This window comes from Entelurus aequoreus, linkage group LG21 (assembly GCF_033978785.1).
Source record: "Entelurus aequoreus isolate RoL-2023_Sb linkage group LG21, RoL_Eaeq_v1.1, whole genome shotgun sequence".
Classification (NCBI taxonomy): domain Eukaryota; kingdom Metazoa; phylum Chordata; class Actinopteri; order Syngnathiformes; family Syngnathidae; genus Entelurus; species Entelurus aequoreus.
This window is the reverse complement of record NC_084751.1, coordinates 23,052,399-23,077,485: the sequence shown is the minus strand read 5'-3', so window position 1 is coordinate 23,077,485 and position 25,087 is coordinate 23,052,399. Positions and strand designations below refer to the sequence as shown.

The following is a 25,087-nucleotide window of genomic DNA, read 5'->3' as shown; positions in this document are numbered from 1 at the left end:
GTGGATTCTTAAAGCGACTCCAAGACTAAACTTATGTTTAGTTTTTCATTATTGATGAGTATTGCATATCAGATCGAGGGAGTGGATATCATAAGGCAGCATGGCGAAGGACATGACAGGCCAAACAAAAACATAAAGAAATGATTAAGGAATCGCATTGTTGCCTTTTTTCACGTGCCTAGAAACACCAGAGAGGGAATTTCCAAAAAGGAATAAGGCCACTGGAAATAGGCCAATTTATACGTTTAAAATGTTCAAATAGATTACAAAAGTAGACAATTGCTTGCGGATTTTTATGCGCTTTTTGAAATATCACCTTAACAAGTTTCAGGCTTCAACATTGAAAGCTGCCACGCCTGCAGAGTGGCGGATATCCACAGTTTCACCACGTAGAGCGAGTAGAAAAAGAAGTAATTTGTACAGCAGAGCCACTAGAAAACGCTACGAACACATCACCATTAGGAAGACCACGTTGTCGCACATTAAAAACAAGCCTGCTGTGGTCAGAGAGCCGACAAGAAGGGTCTGAATCGGTTAAAATGAAGAACGTCACATCGAGAAATGTCAGGTAAAGCTCAAGTTATGTGAAAACCTGCTACAAAAAAATGACAAGTGAGCGATCACGTGCAAGGCCCAGTGTGCACGTGCACGATACCGCGGGCGTGCATGTGAATGAAGTTGAAGATTTCATGCGGCATGGCGTGGAAGCCCGGGCGCGGCTTGACGTTGTCGTAGTAATGGTGAGTGATGAAGATGCCCAACGGGTTCATGGGGAAGGCCCAGAAGCCGTAGAGGTGCACTTCCTCGCACATCTCCAGGGCGGCGGTGACAAGCATGAGGCCGCTGCTGAGCCGCTTGGCCCGCACGCCCTGCACCGCCCAGAAGCGCTGCACGTTGAGCAGGTACTGCGGGTGGAAGAAGAACGCGCCTCTCTGCGAGTCAAAGTCGTCCAGCATGTACTTGACCCGGAACGACATGTCCGTGTTGCGCAGGTTGTAGAACGCGGGAAGGACCACCGAGGAGTTCTCGTAGTTCTGGAGTACGTCGAAAAAGGGCCGTCGCCATTTCTCCAGCTTCTGATATCTGAGTTGTTGCACAAGGTGAAAGAGACAAACCGCTGAAGATAAAACGTCACAGCATATGAAAGTGGATTTCAGGAAGCTTTACGGTACCTCTCTGTGATAATGCTGGGATTTACTGTCACCAGATCAGTTTTAGTGCCGACATCAGCTGAGTATTTTTCGCTGATGGGCGGTATGTTGCATCTATGACATAAAAACAAAAAGACCACCTAAAATTTTACACTTTTCTGGCCACAAACATGATATGCAAGTGATTAGAATGACTGTAGGGCCACAACATTAGGTACACCTGCAGACTGCAGCACGGATTTCATATTTCATTCATTCACAACTCCTCCAACACGAACATTATTGTTTTTGCACTTTTTGGCTTCTTATTAAATAACTTTTTTAAATAGATTCAATCTTGCACGTGGAAAGTTTAAGTGTGGGCTTTAGTTGATATAACACTCCCGTCAGGGGGTGCATTCTACGGCGGGGTGCATTAATCCAGCACAACAGCGGCGCATGGACTTCATTTATAAGTAAAGGTAAGACCATAATAACATTTTTTTTTATTAAATGTGCTTTTTTGTGTGCTACAGTTTGTATGTGTAAAGTTAAAGTTAAGTTAAAGTACCAATGATTGTCACACACACACTAGGTGTAATGAAATTTGTCCTCTGCATTTGACCCATCCCCTTGATCACCCCCTGGGAGGTGAGGGGAGCAGTGGGCAGCAGCGGCGCCGCGCCCGGGAATAATTTTTGGTGATTTAACCCCCAATTCCAACCCTTGATGCTGAGTGCCAAGCAGGGAAGAATGCTGGTATGAGCTTTTAATATAGCCCGTTAACTGCTGCCAATCAAATGGTGAGTAAGATACTCTTTAGGGTTCATATGTTTGTAAATCTGACTGTGATTAAGTCAGTGCCTCACCAGCCATGAACCTCACCGCACGTCACTGATATATATATATATATATATATATATATATATATATATATATATATATATATATATATATATATATATATATATATATATATATATATATATATATATATATATATATATATATATTGGAAACACTAAATTGGCCCTAGTGTGTGAATGTGAGTGTGAATGTTGTCTGTCTATCTGTGTTGGCCCTGTGATGAGGTGGCGACTTGTCCAGGGTGTATATATATATATATATATATATATATATATATATATATATATATATATATATATATATATATATATATATATATATATATATATACACATACAGCCCGGCCCCCGGCCAAATTTTTTTAACCCAATGCGGCCCCAGAGTCAAAAAGTTTGGGGACCCCTGCTTTATACTTTACATATTGTATCTATTACACACTTGCTTTTTGATTAAAACGTGCATCATAGTTTTAGTTTTCTTTACCAAATTTGGAGGCGTTGAAATGCTATGTGTATTGCAAAGCCAATGTAAATTACCATCAAGCTAGCGCAATTAGGAAAAATGGAGTCTTACTTTTTGTTCGAGCACTTTTTTACCAGGCATACTTTGTTGCCATTGAAAATTGCAACATTACCCAGAGGCAGGTTGGCTGAGATTTCATTGTTGAGTTTTTAATAAGCAGAATTACACACAAAAATATTTCTAAAATACTTAGTGGATATGTGGAACATGTGCATATCCTCCTGAGAACCAGCGTCCTCTACAGGGGACATTTGTGTTTTGCATAACAAGGCTATTGTTTTCCCTAAAATGTGTAATTCCAAAAAATGATTACACCAGTAACAAATGTCCACTGCAGAGAAAGACCCAGATCTCTCGAAACGAACCCAGAACCTTCTTGCTGTGAGGCACAAGCGCTATTCACTGCGACACGGTGCAGCCCTCTAAATGGACTTGTCAACAAGTTATATAATCAATATGAGAGAATCCTTTGTGTTGCAGATGACAGACTTTTTGCATTGAAGAAAGGTCTTTGGAGTAGTGCCTTTTTAGCAGAGGTGGGTAGTACTATTAGCGCGCTACATTTACTCCGTTGCATCTACTCAAGTAACTTTATGAATAAATCGCACTTGTCCGGGTAGTTTTAATGCAACATCATTTTTACTTGAATATTTTTGTGACGAAAAAAACTCTGGCACATTGAGTATTATTACGATATCTACATTTCTTTATATCATCATCATCCATCCATCCATCCATTTCCTACCGCTTTATATATTTTATATATATGTATATATTCAAAATGTATTGATTGCTGCTCACAAAGACACATTCATTCGGCTCGTTAGAGAGACACAGGATTCCTTTCCATCAATCAAATGGAGCCTGGATGTCACATGACCACACTTGTACTACACACTGTAATAAGTGACATGACGTCAGACAAGGCAGCGCAACTCTTGTTTACTTTGCATAACATTCATATAATGTGCTGTCATCTGTGTCAGTAGAAATGTCATCCTAAAATAATTTCACTTCCAGCAAGAGAAAACATAACTCGGTAACATATACCATTTTTTTTTATCTGTTAGCAAACATTATGCTAACATTAGCCCTGTAATAATGTCACAGATGACTGTAAAATGTACATCTTTTGTAGTCTATGGTGTAGAAAGGCCTCTCTCTTTCTAACAAACACTCCGGCACACACACACACACACACACACACACACACACACACACACACACACACACACACACACACACACACACGGTTAAAGTTTAAGTACCATTAAAAAATAGCTTCTAAATACCAGTTACTCACCAGTATTTTCCCGACTATAAACCGTTACTTTTTCCCCTAGCTTGAACCCTGCGGTTTATGCAAAGGTACGGCTAATCTATGGACGTTCCTTCACTAGCGGCTAAATTGTGGAATGGATTAAGCAAAAAAAATCTAACAATGTACTTGAATGATCCACTTTAACAAAATGCTCAAATTCAAAGTGTTTACAAAGTACAAGGAACAACAATCCTGATAAACATCTCAAACCTTATTTTAAAAAGGGGAAACTCTTATTCATCTCATGAAGGATGAATAAAGACATCAATGACTTACAGGCACTGTTTGGAAACGATTGAGGTATGTAAATAATCATTTGCAAAACCTCTCTCTGCAAATTTCTCATTTCACAACATGCCGGTATATAACTACGGCTTATAGACCAATGCGACTAAAATATTAAAAAGTTGTTTTTTTCAAAAAATGTAGTTGGTGTGGCATTTTGTCCAAGAAAAACGGTACTTTTTTCAATGAATTCTTTTTACTTTTACTCGAGTCACCAGGGGGAGCTCCACAAACCACGTTACACCCAGATTCCGATCTAACAAAGGTCTTAACTCATTCTCCTTCTATGCCACATCATTATGGAATGCACTCCCAACAGGTGTAAAAGAAAGTGCATCTCTACCCTCCTTCAAAACCGCACTAAAAGAACACCTCCACGCAACTACAACCCTACACTAACACCCTCCCCCCACCACATCCCACCTCCCCGGATTGTAAATAATCAAATGTAAATAATAAAATGTATATACTTGTTCTTATGCTTTCTGAGCTCACTATGTTCACTGCTCGCTGTACATATCCTACAAAGTCAGACTTACACTGTTACAATGTCCATTTCTCAGATGATATAATTGTTGATGACTGAAGTGCTGCTATCAACCAAACCTAACCCCCCCCCCCCCCCCCCCCCCGCCCCAACCCCCTCCACATCCCACCCCCCGGATTGTAAATAATGTAAATAATTCAATGTATATACTCTGATGATTAACTTGTGTGATGACTGTATTATGCTGATAGTATATGTTTGTACCATGAATTGATTAACGTGGACCCCGACTTAAACAAGTTGAAAAACGTATTCGGGTGTTACCATTTAGTGGTCAATTGTACGGAATATGTACTGTACTGTGCAAGCTACTAATAAAAGTTTCTATCAATCAATCAGTCATATTACTCCCAAGTAATGGTACTCATACTTGGGTACAATTTGTGGCTACTCTACTCACCTCTGCTTTTTAATATAATGAAGTATGTATTTTTATTACCTATAGCAAAGTATCTTCCCTATATTGCATCTGTAGTTCGTTTTTATTTCCATAAGAAGTTTGCATATTCCATGATAGAACAGCTTGGATCAAACAACTTGAGCTGCAAAAAGGAGCTAAAAATAGCTGAATATGAGAGCTGACAAATTGGCTGACAGCAGAAGCCGGCAAAACGCCAATCGTCAGCTGGAATTGAAAAGCCTGCCATTGTTTCCAGAACTGAAAACTTTTAATTGGTTATCTTTATAAACTAAGTGCTTTACATAGAAAAATAGTGCTGTTGGGATGAGCAGATAAGGTAATGTTTTTTATTTGTATTATGAAGAATAACTATCATAAGGGACGGCGTGGCGAAGTTGGTAGAGTGGCTGAGCCAGCAATCGGAAGGTTGCTGGTTACTGGGGTTCAATCCCCACCTTCTACCATCCTAGTCACGTCCGTTGTGTCCTTGGGCAAGACACTTCACCCTTGCTCCTGATGGCTGCTGGTTAGCGCCTTGCATGGCAGCTCCCGCCATCAGTGTGTGAATGTGTGTGTGAATGGGTGAATGTGGAAATACTGTCAAAGCGCTTTGAGTACCTTGAAGGTAGAAAAGCGCTATACAAGTATAACCCATTTATCATTTATCATTTATATCATTGAAAAATATCTCATTACTAAAGGAATATTTTCTTGGTACCTGAACACAAAATCGGCTGAGTCGATTTCCTTTCCGCAGTTAGTGTTCTTAATGATGCCGCCATTTCCGATCACAGCACATTTCTTGTACTGGGATTTGGAATATGGCATATCCTGGAGGGAACAAATACAAATTGTTTATAGAATACATGTTCAGTCTGCATCCATCAATTGTCACCGCAGCCTGTAGCTCACTTACATCTGGGAACATCTTAAAGACCTCAGTGGTGATTGGAAGGATGCCACTTGTGTCCACCTCATACCGCAGTTTGGTCCCTGCAGGAGTGTTCTTCTTGGTGGTGAACAGGAAGGAAGGAGCGTTACAGCAGCGAGATAGAGACATCCTGGGCCAAAGAAAAAAAGACACCATTTAGTTGTCTATAGGTCATACCCAAACTTATTATCCTAACAGTAACGTGTGATTTCAGTAGTGATAACAGATATTATTTTAGACAATCTGTGTTAGAGGACAGGACGATCACTCCTGAAGATATACAACAAGGGCCTGAATTACAAAAGTTTTGCGTGTAATAAACACGTGCAAACTTGATAGCGCACCTAAAGCAGATCTACAAAGCTTGTGCACAGAGGATTTTGTCTCTTAATTGAGCAAAGCAGGGAGCACAATCTATTTAGTGTGTCTGTCGTCATGTATACGCAGAACATATGCAGATTATTAGAATGGCCGCAATACTGGGAGAAGAAAATGCAAATACAATCAATCAATGTCATTTATAAACACTAAAACTGTTCCTAAAACTATACTGAACTAAAAACTGTTCCGCTGCTGTGCATCTATATTTAGCACGTTTGAAATGTACACGCAAACTGGCAAAGTTACGCACAAAAAGCTGTGAAAAAGGTGGCGATTGCGTTGCAAAGATTGACGATGGACAGAGAATCCTCTATCGTACGTGTTTGTTAACATATTTGGATTATCAGAAATAGAAATTAATAAACATATTGTCTTGTAAATGTATGCAGCCTATTATGCAGAACCAACTTTTCTTACCTATTGGTACCTGTTTTTGCATATTTGGGATCTGATAAGTCCCTTATATGTGAAATCAAACCATGGAAAAATGGATAGACATTCATAAAATAATGTTGCCTTCCTTAAAGGCCTACTGAAACCCACTACTACCGACCACACAGTCTGATAGTTTATATATCAATGATGAAATCTTAACATTGCAACACATGCCAATATGGCCGGGTTAACTTATAAAGTGCAATTTTAAATTTCCCGCTAAACTTCCGGCTGAAAATGTCTATGTATGATGACGTAAGCGTGTGACGTCACTTGCTAAACGGAAGTATTAGTACACCATTGAATCCAATACAAAATAGCTGTTTTCATCTCAAAATTCCACAGTATTCTGGACATCTGTGTTGGTGAATCTTTTGCAATTTGTTTAATGAACAATGAAGACTGCAAAAAAGAAGGTTGTAGGTGGGATCGGTGTATTAGCGGCTGGCTGCAGCAACACAACCAGGAGGACTTTGACTTGGATAGCAGACGCGCTAGCCGACGCTAGCTGCCAACCGCACGGATGATCGGGTGAAGTCCTTCGTCCTTCCGTCGATCGCTGGAACGCAGGTGAGGACGGGTGTTGATGAGCAGATGAGGGCTGGCTGGCGTAGGTGGAGCGCTAATGTTTTTATCATAGCTCTGTGTGGTCCCGTTGCTAAGTTAGCTTCAATGGCGTCGTTAGCAACAGCATTTTTAAGCTTTGCCAAGCTGGAAAGCATTAACCGTGTATTTACATGTCCAGGGTTTAATAGTATTGTTGATTTTCTGTCTATCCTTCCAGTCAGGGGTTTATTTCTTTTGTTTCTATCTGCATTTGAGCCCGATGCTATCACGTTAGCTCAGTAGCTAAAGTGTTTGGCCGATGTATTGTCATGGAGATAAAAGTCACTGTGAATGTCCATTTTGCGTTCTCGACTCTCATTTTCAAGAGGATAGAGTATCCGAGGTGGTTTAAAATACAAATCTGTGATCCACAATAGAAAAAGGAGAAAGTGTGTAATCCAATGAGCCCTTGTACCTAAGTTACGGTCAGAGCGAAAAAAGATACATCCTGCACTGCACTCTTGTCCTTCACTCTCATGTTCCTCATCCACAAATCTTTCATCCTCGCTCAAATTAATGGGGTAATCGTCGCTTTCTCGGTCCGAATCGCTCTCGGTGCTGGTGTAAACAATAGGGAAATGTGAGCAGCCCTCCAGCTTGTGACTTCACGCTACTTCCGGTAGGGGCAAGGCTTTTTTTTATCAGCGACCAAAAGTTGCGAACTTTATCGTCGTTGTTCCCTACTAAATCCTTTCAGCAAAAATTTGGCAATATCGCGAAATGATCAAGTATGACACATAGAATGGATCTGCTATCCCCGTTTGAATAAAAACATTTCATTTCAGTAGGCCTTTAATACTTCCTTTAAACGAGCCGTTTGGAATTTGTCCGATTTGTGACGTTTTTACAATTGATGACATCAGCGTATATCTCCATATATGGTGCAGATTTAGCCAAAGAGCTTTGAGCGAGTCCGCCATTATAGTTTGATGCTATAAGCTCCTATAAGACCTACTCAATGGCCTAGTGGTTAGAGTGTCCGCCCTGAGATTGGTAGGTTGTGAGTTCAAACCCTGGCCGAGTCATACCAAAGACTATAAAAATGGGACCCATTACCTCCCTGCTTGGCACTCAGCATCAAGGGTTGGAATTGGGGGTTCAATCATCAAAAATGATTCCCGGGCACGGCACCGCTGCTGCTCACTGCTCCCCTCACCTCCCAGGGGGTGATCAAGAGGATGGGTCAAATGCAGAGGACAAATTTCACCACACCTAGTGTGTGTGTGACAATCATTGGTACTTTAACTTTAACTTATTTTTCTCTATTCTCTTGTTGTGGGGCAGACTGGATTGTACATGCACATGCATCTTCCGCTGTTGCCATTTTTAATACAAAGTAGCGTATAGTTCGAATTTACATACGGAAGTGCTAAAAAGTACAACATGGTTGACGATGCTGTCGAAGTGGCAGCACATTAATATGACTGCCCACAAAACGACGCATTCCAAAGGAACAGTCAGAAAGCAGCTTGAAGATGGTCTGTAATACATAATCTATGCAACTTTTTGACCAAATAGCCACCATTACATGTTATGTAGACCACAAAGAAGTGTTTTAAATGTAGAGAAAAATATGACTCATGTAAGTGTTTGTTTAAAACAGATTTAATTGATTTGTTTTCGTGTCTTCTGCCGGTTTTTTGTCGTTAGTTTTTTCATATAAGGTATATATCTACATAATGATTTATAGATATATACCCTATATCAGGGGTGCCCATTACGTCGATCGCGAGCTACCGGTCGATCGTGGAGGGTGTGTCAGTCGATCGCCGCCCAGGCATTAAAAAAATAGGCCTAAAAATTAGTGATCATCAATCTTCACTAAGGGGTCACTTCCGTCACTTGATTGACATTCACGGCACCCGAAGATCTTCTGAGATAACGCTGGTTGATCGAGGGGAAGGCGAGAAACACTTTTTTTTCAACTAACTCTCGCATCGTACCTGCCGTCAAAACTCTAAAGACCGACTGCACAGTTCCTGTCTTCACAATAAAAGCGCTGTTTCATCCTGCCTGCGCTAACAAAATAAGAGTCTCAAAAAACTGGCGTGCACAAGCTAGGAAGCTACGGAGTTTGCCGCCAATGTATTACTTGTAAAGTTTATAAAAACAAGTTTTTTTTGGAAGCTAGACAAATAAGATGCCAAAAACCAACCACTCTCATGTGGTATTGGACAATGGACAGAAAGGAGCACTTTTTTTGTCATCCATTTGAAAATGTGGACGTTATCAGCACTACTGTCTGATTCTAATCAATGCAAGTCATCAGAATCAGGTAAAACACCAACTTATATTCTTGTCTTCATGAAAGAAAGGAATCTATATGTGTTAAACATGCTCGTATTATTATTAAACACCACAAATGATTCCCGGGCGTGGCACTGCTGCTGCCCACTGCTGCTCACTGCTGCTCACTGCTCCCCTCACCTCTCAGGGGGTGAAACAAGGGGATGGGTCAAATGCAGAGGACGAATTTCACCACACCTAGTGTGTGTGTGACAATCATTGGTACTTTAACTTTAACTTAACTTGTTAACAAAAACGTCTATATATGAATGAGGTAGATCCCCTCGACTTGGTCAATTGAAAAGTAGCTCGTCTGCAGAAAAAGTTTGGGCACCCATGCCCTATATGAAAAAACTAACAGCAATCTATAAATCATTATATAGATCAGGGGTGTCAAACTCATTTTAGATCGGGGGCCACATGGAGAAAAATCTACTCCCAAGTGGGCCGGACTGGTAAAATCACGGCACGATAACTTAAAAATAAAGACAACTTCAGATTATTTTCTTTGTTTAAAAATAGAACAAGCACATTCTGAAAATGTACAAATCATAATGTTGTTGTTTTTTTTTACACTTACATGTTGTAGTATTATATCTTTATTTGTCGTTATTTATATTTTCTGAATAAATTATGTGATAATGTTCATCAGTCAACACATTTGGTGTTAATTTTCAATCTCTCAAGATAAAAAAATGTATATCAAAATCAAATTACAGGATGTTATTAATGTAGTTTGATCATCTTCCTCGACTGATGTACTAACATCATGTGGTTTATTTTCTACATCTACAAAGATACAAAGAATTGCTATTGCGACATCCAGTGGACACATTTAGAGCAGCTGTTTCTTTCATTCAAAAATTTCAGGTTAATTTTTATACTTAGCAAACTCATCCCGCGGGCCGGATAACCCACATATGCGGTCCTCTCCAAGGTTTCACATAGTCATTCACATTGACGTCCCACTTGTGATTTAGGGCTATATAAATAAATATTGATTGATTGATTGATTGATGTTTGCAGGTCTGATCCGGGCCTATGTTTGACACTCCTAGATATATACCCTATATGAAAAAACTAACGGCAAAAAAACACTTTCTTCTGGATCATTCCAGACGAACCAACATAAAACCACCAGAGCGCACCTTTGGCCTCCTAAAAATAGTCAAAAAGGTCATGTGTGCTGCATATTCCCCAACATAACAAAACAGTACAAGTTGGACTCGTGGAGAGTATGATGTCATGAAAGTTGAGGGAAGTTAATGTCTCCTTGGCCACCGCTAGTAGTACACCCAAAATCCTCATTTAATTAAGGCGGTCTGCACCACTTTGCACTTGTTATCACTTATGCATGCAGTCTTTTTAGATCACCCGTAACACATTTTATAGTTTGCTGTTCAGTGTGTGGTATTTGGATCTTAGAAGAGCAGGCTCTAAGTATGTCCCTTCAATTAAAAAAATGTGCCTCCTTAACTGAAAAAAAAACCAAGACTGTTTTTTTTTTTTGTCGTTTTTTTACATTGATTTGAAGTACGTGAGACATAGACAATACACAGAACCAATGTTGTATTCGCAGGGAAGAACAAACTCAGCAAGCTCAGCCAGCACTAAAAACACTGATGTGTTAATTGCAGACAACAGTATGGCAAGACTAGCATGCATGACTTTCAAGCCAACAACTGAGCAGCGCAACCAACATTATAAAGCGCATGCAGAGGTAGATAAAGTTGCTGGATGCTGACCAATCTTATAAAACTTCAAATGCAGCACCTATTTGCTTTTGCAGACCACGCTGCAGACAGCTCAAGGAGCCTTGGCAGGTTAATTGAATAGGGGTTTAAATGGAGCGTTTACTAAGTACCTAAATAAGGGCTTTTTTGTCATTGTTGCCTAATCATTTTGGTTCTGTTATTCCATATGGAAACTTTTTTTTCAAAACATTTTTTTTTCATGTTACATTTTACAATTCCGATTTAAAATGTCTTTGTAGATCAATCAGATGCTGGAAATGTATTTAAACCTTGTACCAGTAAGGCCAACAATGTCACCATTGAGTCACATTAAAACCACAAGCTAATCACGTGTTTTCTCATTTCAGGATTTCATCTTGTGGAAAAAGAGTGTGTGCATGCATGTACTTGTGTGTGTGTCCAAAGAGCACGACAGTGGAGTGAGTGTAAGTAAACACTGCACAAATGTAACGGTATATCAAAATCAATTGTATTACTACTTGTATTCCTAATCTAAAGGAGATTTATGATATTCATAAAGGCTGTCAAATATAATAAGTTAACTCATGTGATAAACCACAAAAAAATATCACATTCATCATGTATAGTTGCAGATTAATCACGCAGTTTATTTTGAGCGCACATGCTCCTTTACCTTAATTGAGGACGGTGACCTGAAAAGTTGTTATACGGTCAGTGATCAGGTCAATGCATACTTCAATGCACAGATGAGTGAGGAGACTCCAACTCGTGCGCTTGGTGGCAAATTTAGCTTCAAAATACACCTGGCAGGGGTGTGGATAAAACAGTTACCTGGTTTTGTGCAAATAAATGACGTGCGGTAATGTAACACATTTGAAAAATGTTCGCATATGACATTCTGGCAATACAATTCAATTTATGTCAAAATATTGTCATCTTTTTTTGGGTACATTTTAATGTTGTTGACAAGTAATTTACTTTGATAACTCATTGTGGGGGGAGGAGTGGCCAGCGCTGCTTGCAGGAGCAAAGGTCACCGCCTCTGTCCATGGTGCTGAGGACAGAGCACCATCAGATGGGGGCGTGGCAGTGCTGACGGCAAGACACAGCTGGCAGGTGATTAGATTTCACAGGTGGTACGTGTTAATCTAATCATCTGTTGTCTTTAACAGTAAGCGGCCGGGAGCAGGAGGGGAAGGAGGATACGGACGTGGCTGAAAAGCCGCGTCCTGCTGGAGAGAACACTTTTGTTAAAACCTATGATTATTAAAACCTTGTTAAAACATGCACGCTTGGCTCCAGTGGGACTGCGAGAATGCAACTTCCACACTCTTGATTAATCCAAATGTAATAGTGGTTAGAGTGTCCGCCCTGAGATCAGTAGGTTGTGAGTTCAAACCCCGGCCGAGTCATACCAAAGACTGTAAAAAATGGGACCCATTACCTCCCTGCTTGGCACTCAGCATCAAGGGTTGGAATTGGGGGTTAAATCACCAAAATGATTCCGGGTGCGGCCACCGCTGCTGCTCACTGCTCCCCTCACCTCCCAGGGGGTGAGGGTGATGGGTCAAATGCAGAGGATAATCTCACCACACTTAGTGTGTGTGTGACAATCATTGGTACTTTATAAAAAGCGGTAGTGATGTAATTTTTCTTTAAATCTATAAAAAAAAAACTATAACAAAATATTATATGACAAATAACTCATTAAATGTGTTCTCAAATTTTGAAGAAAACTGTTATTTAAATACATGTATTCAAGTTTTTTTTTGGATTATTAAATGGATATTTAAAGGATTAAAATAAATGTGTTTTTTATATATAAACTAAAGTTGATTTGAGCGAAGAAAAGTAAAAAATGTATTTTGTTATCATTCCAAACCTATTTTAAATCTACTGTAATAAGTTTTTTTCGTCCTTACCGTCTTATGAGGTATTTACATTAAAATGTTTCCAAAGGGTTGTAATTATGATATTTGCAATGTTTATTGTGTCTTTTGCTGTGATGAGAATGCTGCTTACTTGAAGTTGCTGGTCTCCTCCTTGCTCTGCTCCCACTTACACACCTGCAGGTTCCGCCATCTCTCAAACAGATCAGAGGTTTTGACCCTGGCAGACAGGCAGAGAGACTTGTGGAATGAAGAAGGATACCCATGACCATGTATTTTCCGATTATTGCTTCTACAAGGGTAGTAAATTGACAAAAAACAACAACACACAAAACAAGCATTATAAAGACGACAACGGTAACAAACAAGGCGGTGGTGGGGGGTGAAAACTGGAGCTGAGGATGTCGATGATCAGGCTGCCAGTAAGAACGGCGTGGTTTTATCTAGCACAGCTGTAAATAGATTGTCTTTGAAGTGACATTTCCTGGGAGACGACTAAAGTGATTCACTCGGGGAGGCAGCATTCTGCCCTTGGAACATTTTACTTGGCAATTAAGCCTGATTCATAGACGAGGAAGGATGCTACTCCAGTTCAACTGCCTTATTATGCAGGGAAATGTGTGATGATGTAGCATTTATATGATAGCTCCTGTTTTTGAAGCTTCGCAGGAAACGAGAAAAAGGCCCTTGATCAGGAAATTACGATCCAAAGTGAAGTGGAGGCTAATTATGCGTTCGCCAACCGACAAATCTCACAACGATCCACAAGAAGACTTACATTGTCAAGACTTTGACGTCCATAATCTCCTGCCTGAGCTCTTTGCATGTTGTGGAGTTGTACTCGAAAGGGCCCCCATAGTTTCCCAAATACCTGAAAGGGATAACACACAATCACCCTCTGGAAAAAGTACAGAAAACTGAAATAAAAATTGAAAAGTAGATAGATGGATAACATATTATATATTGAGGGGAGTGATGATAGGGTTATACATTTTCCTACATAATAAGTTACGCAAATGACATAGACGGTGATGATAGGAGGAGTCATATAGTACAATTTAATCATTTGGAGCACACCTGACTGTTGCTTCTATGTAAATATGACAGTGTCTATAGTTTCAACATGCTGGTTAAAGTATTCCTGTAAATATTATAATATATCTATAATATATACATTTATTGTGGCTTTGAATCATTACAGCTCTAGTCTGAGAGGATGATGCAAGGTTCAATGGGTTTATCCTCCAAGGTCGAGCAACATGCCCCAACTGGGAGCCATTCTTTGTAAATCAATGAGTACTGTGGATCCATCCTCTCAGATTAGAGCTGCCCTATCTAGTCATTGATCATCGACTGATGAATCCTGCTCGGATTGAGAGGGGAAACGTCCGAAGCAGTCCAGTTGCAAACGGTTCAATGCCTTTAGAACTAGTTATAAGAGTAGGTATATGGTGGGGCTGGAAGTTGTTGTTATATTGGATCAATGCTTCTTAAACTTTTTTCACCAAGTACCTCCTCAGAAAATACTTGGTACAAGTACCACCATAATGACCAACATTGCATTTCTGTAGTATAGTAGGTCATTGTATTAATTAAAAAAAGGCAGAAGTTTTATTTAACAAATGTATTTCATATTTTGGCCACAGTAGCATTACACACAGTTTGAACAGTAACACTGTGTTTAAATATAGGACAATAGAATACTCTACTTAAATAATTAATCACATTTTTGGCGTATTAATATTGGTACACGTACCACAGTTTGAGAATCCCTGTATTGGACAATAAATCGGACTATAATTAACAGTACAACAATGTCTTTGCTTGGTAGTGGGGCGACATTGGTGTGATTGTCAGTTCACTTCACCCTTTTCTGGACATGGATGGATTAATTTTCGCAGGACATATTTGCATGCAGACAGAGTGCGGCCTGAACAAAATGTGTGTGTGAGTTGTTTTGGGTGAACTTTAAAGGTAAGGATGGAGCCTAAAATAAAGCAAAATGCTTGTAAAACAGACAAGTGTGCTCCTTTAAGACTCCCTGCTTAGCAAATTTACATTTTTTAAATGAATTAAATAGGAAATGTAGGTGTAATTACCACTTGTGACCATGTATGTCACTGTACTGTGGCTGTACAATTTATCTTTTTCTGACCAAATACAGAATAATTGATTTTATAGTGAACACATTAAAACCTTTATTATATCTTTGCATCTTGATACTAAGTGTAAGAAAGTCAAATAAAGCTTTTCAAACAATGTTTCTTTCAAAGGGGAGGATATTGGTTATAGTCACATTTGCAGAACAGATTGCAGATGGATGGATGTTACACATGTAAAAAGAAGATGGCAAAAAAAAAAAAACAGGTGGTGCAATACAACACAGGGATGCATAAAAGGAACAAGATGCAGGATAATATCATACAAATAAACAGTGAAACTGGTTGTCTACATCCACCTCTCTGAGGAGAGTCCGTCTTGAATAATTAATCTGTGGATATTTGAACCATGATGGACAGATTTACAAGATTAAGTCTATGGTATTAAATGTACAATTTAAAGAACCAAAAATCCGCAATGTGAGGGAATGACCATCATTTTTCACCACAGATGTCTACAGCTTACATACCATGTCATTATTATTTCCTTCCTGGGGTATAAAAAAGGTAAAGCCCATACTAAACAAATCAAAGGGGAGGGAGGGTTGAATCCAGGTCGCAAAAGAGAGACAATGCAGATGTGAAGAAGTGGAGATAGTAGGAGCAGGGAGACGTGTCCACACTATGTACATAGCATACACACAAGATCTGTGCAGAACACGACACAAGGGTTGAGCAGGACAAGGCACTTGGAGATGAGTGCTAGATGGGACACGATGGGCGGCACAAGAAGAAGCCAGAACATCGACAGGAGACCGACCAGCTTCTGGAGGGGGGATGGTGGTTTGGGGTGGGGGGGGGGGGGATTCGGGTCAAAGTGGACTGAATCAGACAACATGCAAGAGAGCAAATCTGGAGTGCAACCACCACTGAAAAATAATATGATACTTGTATACCCTTCAGACCAATGAAAAAGAAAGAAGCATTCTTGGGTTTCTGTGAAAGTACTAAAAATGCCTTCAAACTGGCCTACCTGTGAGAGCGTTTGATTTTCTTCTTAATATCGGCTAGGCAGGGTGTGACTATTACGGAGATCTGTGAATCTGGCTGAAAATTCTGACGGAAACATCTGTCAACATGCAGACAGGTTAAAAGTTAAAAGTGTGATAGAGTCCTGTCACATCACCCCTGCTCACTTTCTAGACCTGCAGATTTCATAACAGAGAAGGGAATTCAAATCATATATGTCAAATGTTGTTCATCTGAGGAGGCTGGTGGGGGGGGAGGGCGAATGAGCGGCCCAGGCCACACATGCAAGACTGGGTCGTCACTGGGGATGGCTTTGGAAAAGGTGTGTATGGGTAGCCCTCACACTATAACTCACTCTCTTTGACTCAGAGGTGTTGTGCAGTCAGTTACGCTGGGAAAAAAGGTACCTTTTCCTTCCATTTCTGGCAGGCTTCAGAGATCCGTCATCGGAGAAATTAACGGGACCGGTCCAATTTCCTGTCTCGTCCCCTTTGAGTCGGCTAAACTGTTGCGCACTAGTAAGAAAATGAGTCAGTTTATTTGGGATTTCTTGTCCGTGTCGTGCATAAACAAAAAACAACCATCAAACCCCACAACCCCAACTCTCAAAAGTGTTCACTCATAGCTTAAACATGGCACACATGCACACGATATATGGAGATTGAGCAGCGCTTGTTGCCTCAAGAAAAGATTAAAAGACACAATTCTCCATATTTCACATCGTTCAATGTGTGCATAGCAGATGAGGCATTCATGCAGTGGTGCAAACACTGATCCTTTAGCTTCGAAAAATGTCCAAATTATTTTACTTTACTTATTTAAATCAAATGGAATCAATGCACGTGGGCTGCGTTGTCGCCATTTTTAAGACTACTGTATATCAGTGTTTCCCCAGCCTTTACTGAGCCAAGTTAGGTTACAAAATCTCAAGGGGCACCAGCAGTGCCAGTTCCTGGCAAAGACACTCTAGGGCCACAACCAATAGGGGAAGGGACCACATGATCAGAAAGGATCTGACCATGTTCAAATCAATTTGAAATCACATTGTTTATATTTGCAATAACTTGTGACAGTTGGATGCAGCTTCAATAGGATTCCTCAATTTCACATTTAATTGTTTTGCATGTTACTATTTGTCGCTGGAATAGATAGATGATGGTTTCTCTCGGCACATAAATGTGCCACGGCACAGTAGTTGGGAATCGCTGCTGTACATCACAGACTCTCAAAGGAATTTCAGCGACTGGAATTTTCAAGATGATATTTGAAAAAAAAGTGGTTTTAGTAGATTTTGCATTTGAAACATCGATAACTGAACTATTCTTTAGTTGAACCCATTGGGCTGGAAAGATTTGAGGCTTCAAGAAGGCCAACATTAGATTTTACCATGATTCCTGAAGGCTTTTTCAAACCGAGACATTGATTTGAGGACTCTTTCCTATATAGAAAGACCACCTGAAGAACCATTTTTGGGAAATAATGGTATGAAAAATGTAATTTCACGTCATTGAAGTGCAAAATCAGCCAGTGCCGTTTTTTACCCATCTGGACTTAACTTGTTTTGCTGAGGAATTGCTGTGTGTTTGTTTTGTGGGGACCTAATGGTGTCCCTTCAGGGCCATAACTAGGATTGGGCAAATACCGAGGTCAAAAATTGGTTGTCCAAGAGGAACTTTGAAATGCTGAAATCAATATAAATTATATTATCTTGAGCAACACAATTAATTTCCAGAATAACTAAAGCTTTAATTGAGCTATAACTATCTATCACTCATCTATCTATCATCTTTGATAATCAGTATGATTTTGTAACAGTCCACTTTTTTATTAATATCCTGAAATCTAGCATATTAACCAATTTTAACATAATGAAAACATACATTTTAAAAAAACATACGATCAGGTTTCGGACCCAAGATCTTTTGCTTTGCACTTCAAGTACTAATGACGGAGCCACGGAAGTGATGGAGGAAATTTTGCTTTCACATTTTAATCAGTGACAGAGCACGACGTGGCCAGGAATGCGTTTAGGGTAACATATTATATGAAACACCTTGTCATTCAATCATTTACATTTTAATGTGCTTCTTCACGCAAAATGTACATTTACAGTCAGTCATATCATCATCCTTTTGTCACTTTAAAAAAATACAGAGAACATGACCTCGGTGTCCTCAATGGTAGTTACGGCCATGTGTTCCTTTGACGTGTGATTTTTCCTTGACTGTTCTTTAAAATGACAAACTGTTTGGCAGCGCGTGTGGGCTTTCCAGAATACAAGGTGAGAAAGAAATCTGAGTACTTCCGTTTGTCTTGCATGTATGTAAAATTTGACAATTAAATAGCCTATGATGAGTTGACAAGGTATCTCAACATGCTCTATCTTTATATTTCTTTTATAAACTTTCTCAATGATATTCTAAATTACGCTTCCTTGTTTTCAAAATGTTACCAATTTTAAGTAACGTAAACTAGGTTTTAGTCACTTTAACCAAATGTTATGCCAAACCATTCACTGTTGCATATAGCAGATGCTTATGCACATATTCCTTAAAACGTGTTCCTAGGAGTATTCAGTTTTCCAACAGCTCACCATCGGTGAAGTACATAGTCGCTAATTAACATTGCATAGTCCCTGTGACGTAGATCGGGACCGGATCGATAAGAACTTCCATTTTCCGATCTTGTGGCAAACGCTGATCAATCTCTTGTGACTTCTTTGCTGAAACACAGATCAATCTATTATCTGGAATTCTGACTTCATGAGGCTGTTTGTGTCCCGCTGACTCGGTTAAAATGGCAGTGTATGCTCAGACAAACAAAATCAGTCACAGTTGGCCTACTTGTGTTTGCCAGCCTGGCCTTGAGCAATATTACTAGGACTTGAGAGCACAAAGAATGCTCTGAGCAGTACTCTATGGCTGGTATATTGACTCAGGATGTCTGTTTACAACATCTAGAGACAATTCCTCTGCTGACAAAGCAGTCCACAGTACTTTGTTGTCCATTCCCTAAGCAGTATTTGAACAAACATTTTAACAGTTGCTGAAATGGAACATCTGGTCAAATATCTTTAATGATCAGTTCACTAATTAGATGTATAAATAAAATCAAATATGTGCATATATTTGTACATACATTGTATATTGTGCGTTTTCTTATAGTTTAGTCTGCAGCTGCTATCACCAGAGGCGTCGAAGTGGGGCATAGGTGGATATGTTGTACGGGGGCCCTAAGCCCAGGCGGGCGGTGTCTTGGGCTTTTGTAAAGTTTAAAAACATTTTTTAAACATGTTAGTCATAAAAAATGGCATCATAAATGTTATTATAAAGTAAATGGAGCTGTAAAAGTTAAATAATAATGTTGCTAGAATAAAATTAAGTGTTACAACTGCCTAAACCAGGGGTGTCCAAAGTGCCGCCCGGGGGCCATTTGCGACCCGCAGCTAATTGTTTACCGGCCCGCCACACATTCTGGAAATGCAATTGCAAAAATTAAAAAAAACATTTAAAAAAGTGGAATGAGGTGAAATCTAACTAGAAAAAGTTGCAATGTTGACACAAAGCTACCATGCAGACTTTTATTCTTTTGTCTATCTGTCTTTTTTCTTTTTTTGCCATTGCTCAAAACAAAAAAAATCAATGTTGTAATGAATTATTGACCTATTCAAAGCTCCAATTATTTCAAATATTTCACTTTAAAATGTTTTATGTGGGAAATATTGCATATATTGTGTGGTTGCCATACAAAATCATCAACATTTTATTTGACAAAAGAGCATAAAACAAACAAAATAATAGTTCAAACGTAAAATCGACAGATATATCTGAAGTTGAGCTCGTAACTTAAGTGTTGAAAGTTAAAAAAAAACTAATACAAATGTATCACTTTCTCAGTGGGGCACCTTTTGGATCCCAAATATATTTAATGGGATTTTATTTATCTTTTCACTGTGATTACTCAAAAATAATAATGAATTAAAATCAATGGTGTCCTGTATTATTGATATTTTAAGGCTCTAATTACTTCACATCAAACATTGCTTTCTGAATGATTTGGGCAGGGGGGGAAATACTGCATATTTCAGTTTTATTATAAAAAACTAAGTTGTCTTTGACAGAAAAGGCATAAAACATTTTTGTTTTTTTAAACTTTATATCAACCTGAAGTTGATATACTGTACAGATTTACTGTAAGCGTTATATAAATAAAAAAATAATAATTTGACTTGTTTTTAACATTTTAATGACTTTGACCCTTTATGGTCCCCGGAGCCCTAAAAGTAAAAAACAAACACAATCTATATATTTTGTTATGGTTTGAAAATGAAAAATATCAAAATGGCCCCCGCATGCTTTAATTTTTCCGTGTGCGGCCCCCAGTGGAAAAAGTTTGGACACCCCTGGCCTAAACCTATCAACAATGCAAAATGGTTCGTTCCAAACCTAACTTTGAACACTTCAGTCAACACAGATGTCATTAAAGCTCACCTTCAAGCATTCAAATGCAGCAGCAGCAGTTTGGAACAAAGATGAGGTGATAGAAGAAAGGTGAAAATATAATTAATCTACCCGTGGCAGCATAGGAGAAAGTCATGTACAGGTTTCACTTTTGCATCTCATGGCACATAACCGTGGTGAGTTCAAAGACCTTCGATTAAACAGAGGCGTTGCTAGTTAGACAGGGGAGACTTAACCCTGCCGGAGATGCACTAATAATAATATAGTTAGAATAATTAGCATTCATATTATCCATTGATGATAATCTCTGTAACAGATCATCTCTACTTTACACTTAATTTTGATAATTTGATAATGTAATCATAATAATGTTTAAGTGATACCACCCATTCATCCATTTTCTACCGCTTGTCCCTTGTCTTTCTGTGTGGAGTTTGCATGTTCTCCCCGTGACAAGTTGGGTTCTCTCCGGGTACTTCCTCCCACCTCCAAAGACACGCACCTGGAGATAGGTTGATTGGCAACACTAAATTGGCCCTAGTGCAGGGGTCGGGAACCTTTTTGGCTGAGAGAGCCATGAAAGCCAAATATTTTAAAATGTATTTCCGTGAGAGCCATATAATATTTGTTTAACACTGAATACAACTAGATGCGTGCATTTTTAAGTAAGACCAACATTTTTTGAGTACAATAAGTCTCTTATTCTCTTTAATAACATTGTTATTCTGAAGCTAACCAATAATAAATAAAATACTTCTTACCATTAATGCGACTTCTTGAACAGGTGCGGTAGGAAACGGATGGATGGATTAAGATGCATGAGAATGTTTTATATTTTGAACGTTATTTTTAACACTGTGATTACCAGCTGAATTATTCATTACTTATCGTGTTAAACAATGTCAGCTACGATTTATCTGAGAGCCAGATGCAGTCATCAAAAGAGCCACATCTGGCTCTAGAGCCATAGGTTCCCTACCCCTGCCCTAGTGTATGAATGTGAGTGTGAATGTTGCCTGTCTGAGTTGGCCCTGTGATGAGGTGGAGACTTGTCCAGGGTCTACCCCGCCTTCCGAATGCAGCTGGGATAGGCTGCACCCCCCGCGACCCTGACAGGGACAAGCGGTATAAATTGGATAGATGGATGGATGGATATTTTGGCTCTTTCATATTGATTTTTTTTTTTTTTGCACTTTTTTGTAAAAATACCCTTTTTTTTTTAAACAAAACCAAATATTTATGAGGGTTTATACAGATATGTTCTAGATTTGTTGATTCCATCTTTAAAAAGTCAAAATTAAGGTTTTGGCGTGTGTTTTAAAAAGTTGTTTTCAATCAAGTTAAGTCAATAATTTATTTTTTAGTGGATGTACCAAATGTGTGTGCATGGGGCGACGACGTTGGGTCTAGGGTGAGATGAATGGCCCTTTGGGAGTCTTATGAATGGTGGCCCACAATTTGGCGCTACATTAGGAAGGGGATTCATATGGCCCTATTTGTCAAGGTTTACCTAACACATGAAACGTGACAAAATTGGTACGCGTTCTATCCACTTCAGATGCCAGATGGCAATAGAGTGTATAATATCTTAAAATGTGTTTTGCATGGCAATTCCAACTTGGACCACAGCGTTAGTTGCTGTGTAGAGTGTCGCTTTCCATCATTTTCGGCAGTCTGCATTGCAAAATGATTGCCCACCCCCTCCTCACGCGACATCCACCAAGGAAAGGGGCCTTCCCTATTGTATGCCCCTAGCTATCACATTACAGATTGTTGATAGCATTAAAGCAGTGGTTCTTAACCTTGTTGGAGGTACCGAACCCCACCAGTTTCATATGCGCATTCACCAAATCCTTCTTTAGTGAAAAATATATTTATTTATTTTTTCAAATTCAAGACAAAGTTATGTTTTTGTACTGGTGCACAAAATGAACCGTGCATGAACATTACCTTGTTCAAAGAAAAAAAAAAAAACAGTGCATGAACTCACAACAAATTACACACCTGCAAATCAGTGTGACTTCTGCTGTTGCCGTATCCATAATACGCCGATAGGGAGAAGTTTTTGTTTACACGATGAGTCGGATGTGTCTCGCCCTCCGCGGCGGAGTGTCCGCCAAACCCCTGAGGCCGACTCACCGAACCCGCAGGGTTCGATCGAGCCCAGGTTAAGAACCACTGCATTAAAGCCTTTTTACCAGAAGCTGAAAAAGTTATTGTCTTTTACAACAAATAAGTTTAACCTGACCTTTGCCGTTATTAGAACGTATACTTATTTTTGAATGTTTGTATGACATTACTATGTTTCTGCACTGCCACTTTATGCAATTATACAGAAGATGTCCTTGGCTCTGGATCACATGACGCCATCCTCTCGAGAGCCGTATCCATGGCAATTTTAATACCGTACTTTGACTTTATGACCTCCATGCACGCATATCATCCTGGCAGCCAAATGGCTGTAGATGACGATAGTGGATCACATACGCGCGCACACACACACACACACCGGCCTTCTTCTGACAACCCCCACCCACCCTCAACTGTGTGCAGACAGACTGTAGCAAAATGGCCACCGCTGAGCCCATTGGTTGTCACTCTATCGCCGCCTCCCCCCAACTCCATCCTCCGCTTTCTCCGATGGGCCCAGCGACACAAGTAGCGTGCAGGGATGTTGCCGGAATTCATGAATCTCACCGTTTGAGAGGTTTCGGATGCCATGAATCCATCTTAGACGGGCCTAAGGAAGGGGGGCTGAAGGGGTGGGGTGGCAGTGGGGAGGGGCTTTAACTGCGGTGGAAGCGAAGTGGAGGGGGGCGGGGAGGAGAGGGGATTCTGAGACTGCAGCACATTACGTTTGCCTTAAGTAAACATATGAGCTGTCATAATATCAGAAATGTGGTGTTGTGGGTTTTAACACACATTGTTTGGAGAGAGGTTTTTTTTTAACCCTCAAAACGCTTCTCAACATCTGCTCGTCTCATACTGACATTTGTGTCCAAATTCAAAAATCACAGAGCAGTAAAGGTGAGTTCAAAATGACACCTTCAGCTAATGGCGGGTATTTACTGGTAAGTGAGGCGTGGCTCCGCAGTGGCCTATAGAAACTGTTCACTTTACAGATAACAATTAACAAGGCTTTATTTGAAATCAACATATGTTCAATTAATTTCACTTCCAATGAGATCACCGCTGTAAGATGTAGGCTATACCACCAGTCAAGAAGGCTTCAAATCAAGAATAATAAGAAACAAATCAATAAAGGGGAAAACATCACCATACACAGCTGGAGCGCATGTGTATGATATGAATGTGATGCTTCATCATCATCAAAAGAAACCCAATGGAGGTTGTTTTTATGCCACGGGGAGGAGTGGGGAAGATGGATGGTTAATTGCTATTGTCCTCTCCAGCCATTACAGCTTCCCTCCCTGAAGAAAAGATCCATTAAACATTCACTGCATTTATTTTATTTGAATTTTTTTTTTTTTTTTTGCTTCAGTGAAAGGCATGCTTCAATGTGCAAATGTGTGAAGAAAAGAGAAACAATACTTACCTCTTAATGTAGTTTTTCCCATAGAGAATCTGTTGCAAGAGTGTTACCAATCCAAAGGCGCAAATGAACATGAAACAAAGCGACCTATTGCCGAGGATGTCTTTACCCGACGATGGGTCGGCGTATCCGATTCTGCGGCGCAGCATCCGGGGCTGGCGTTGACACCCGGGTCGGTGTCTCTCTCCGCTGCTGCATTCAGGACCGGGAGCGCAGGTGTCTTGGCCCAAAAGGACCGGACATTGTCCATCACCTTCCTAAAGAGAGACTATAAGCTTCCTTGCATCATTGCATGCGGGATATTAATTATAATGGGAAATTTTTAAAAAATCCTGACTATTATGGGATGTTGCCCGATGACGAGAGAGGTACAAAATAGCACAGCAAAAAAAAAAAAAATCAAATTTTGACAAATCAACACTGTATTGTTTCAAATGGGATTGAAAACACGATGTTCTGGTTTTAAAATGAAGATACCATCCATCCATCCATATTTGTCTACCGCTTTATGGAAAACAAACACACCTTCTGCTTCATCGCCAAACTGAGCAATGCCGCGTGACTGCAATCTTGAAGGAGGAGGTGTTTGTTTTACACCAGACGGCCACCAGAGGGCGCCCGCCCTCCATTC

The 25,087-nt window shown here is 39.8% G+C and overlaps 1 protein-coding gene across 4 annotated transcripts; it reads right to left on the bottom strand.

The window, feature by feature from the left end:
* On the bottom strand, positions 1–24,989 carry st8sia5 (ST8 alpha-N-acetyl-neuraminide alpha-2,8-sialyltransferase 5). Of its 4 annotated transcripts, none has more exons than XM_062031187.1 (9): positions 24,460–24,989; positions 16,851–16,958; positions 16,448–16,543; positions 14,094–14,186; positions 13,449–13,607; positions 5,989–6,133; positions 5,791–5,903; positions 1,173–1,265; positions 1–1,083 (listed from the first exon to the last, which is right to left on the bottom strand). In XM_062031187.1, the coding sequence occupies exons 1-9, from the start codon at positions 24,603–24,605 to the stop codon at positions 621–623; spliced, it is 1,416 nt and encodes a 471-aa protein (XP_061887171.1). In that variant the 5' UTR covers positions 24,606–24,989; the 3' UTR covers positions 1–620. The 4 variants fall into 4 exon arrangements, with proteins under 4 accessions (XP_061887171.1, XP_061887172.1, XP_061887173.1 ...); XM_062031188.1 differs by having other exon boundaries at positions 13,449–13,535; XM_062031189.1 differs by lacking the exon at positions 16,448–16,543.
* Between the last annotated feature and the right edge of the window lie 98 nt (positions 24,990–25,087).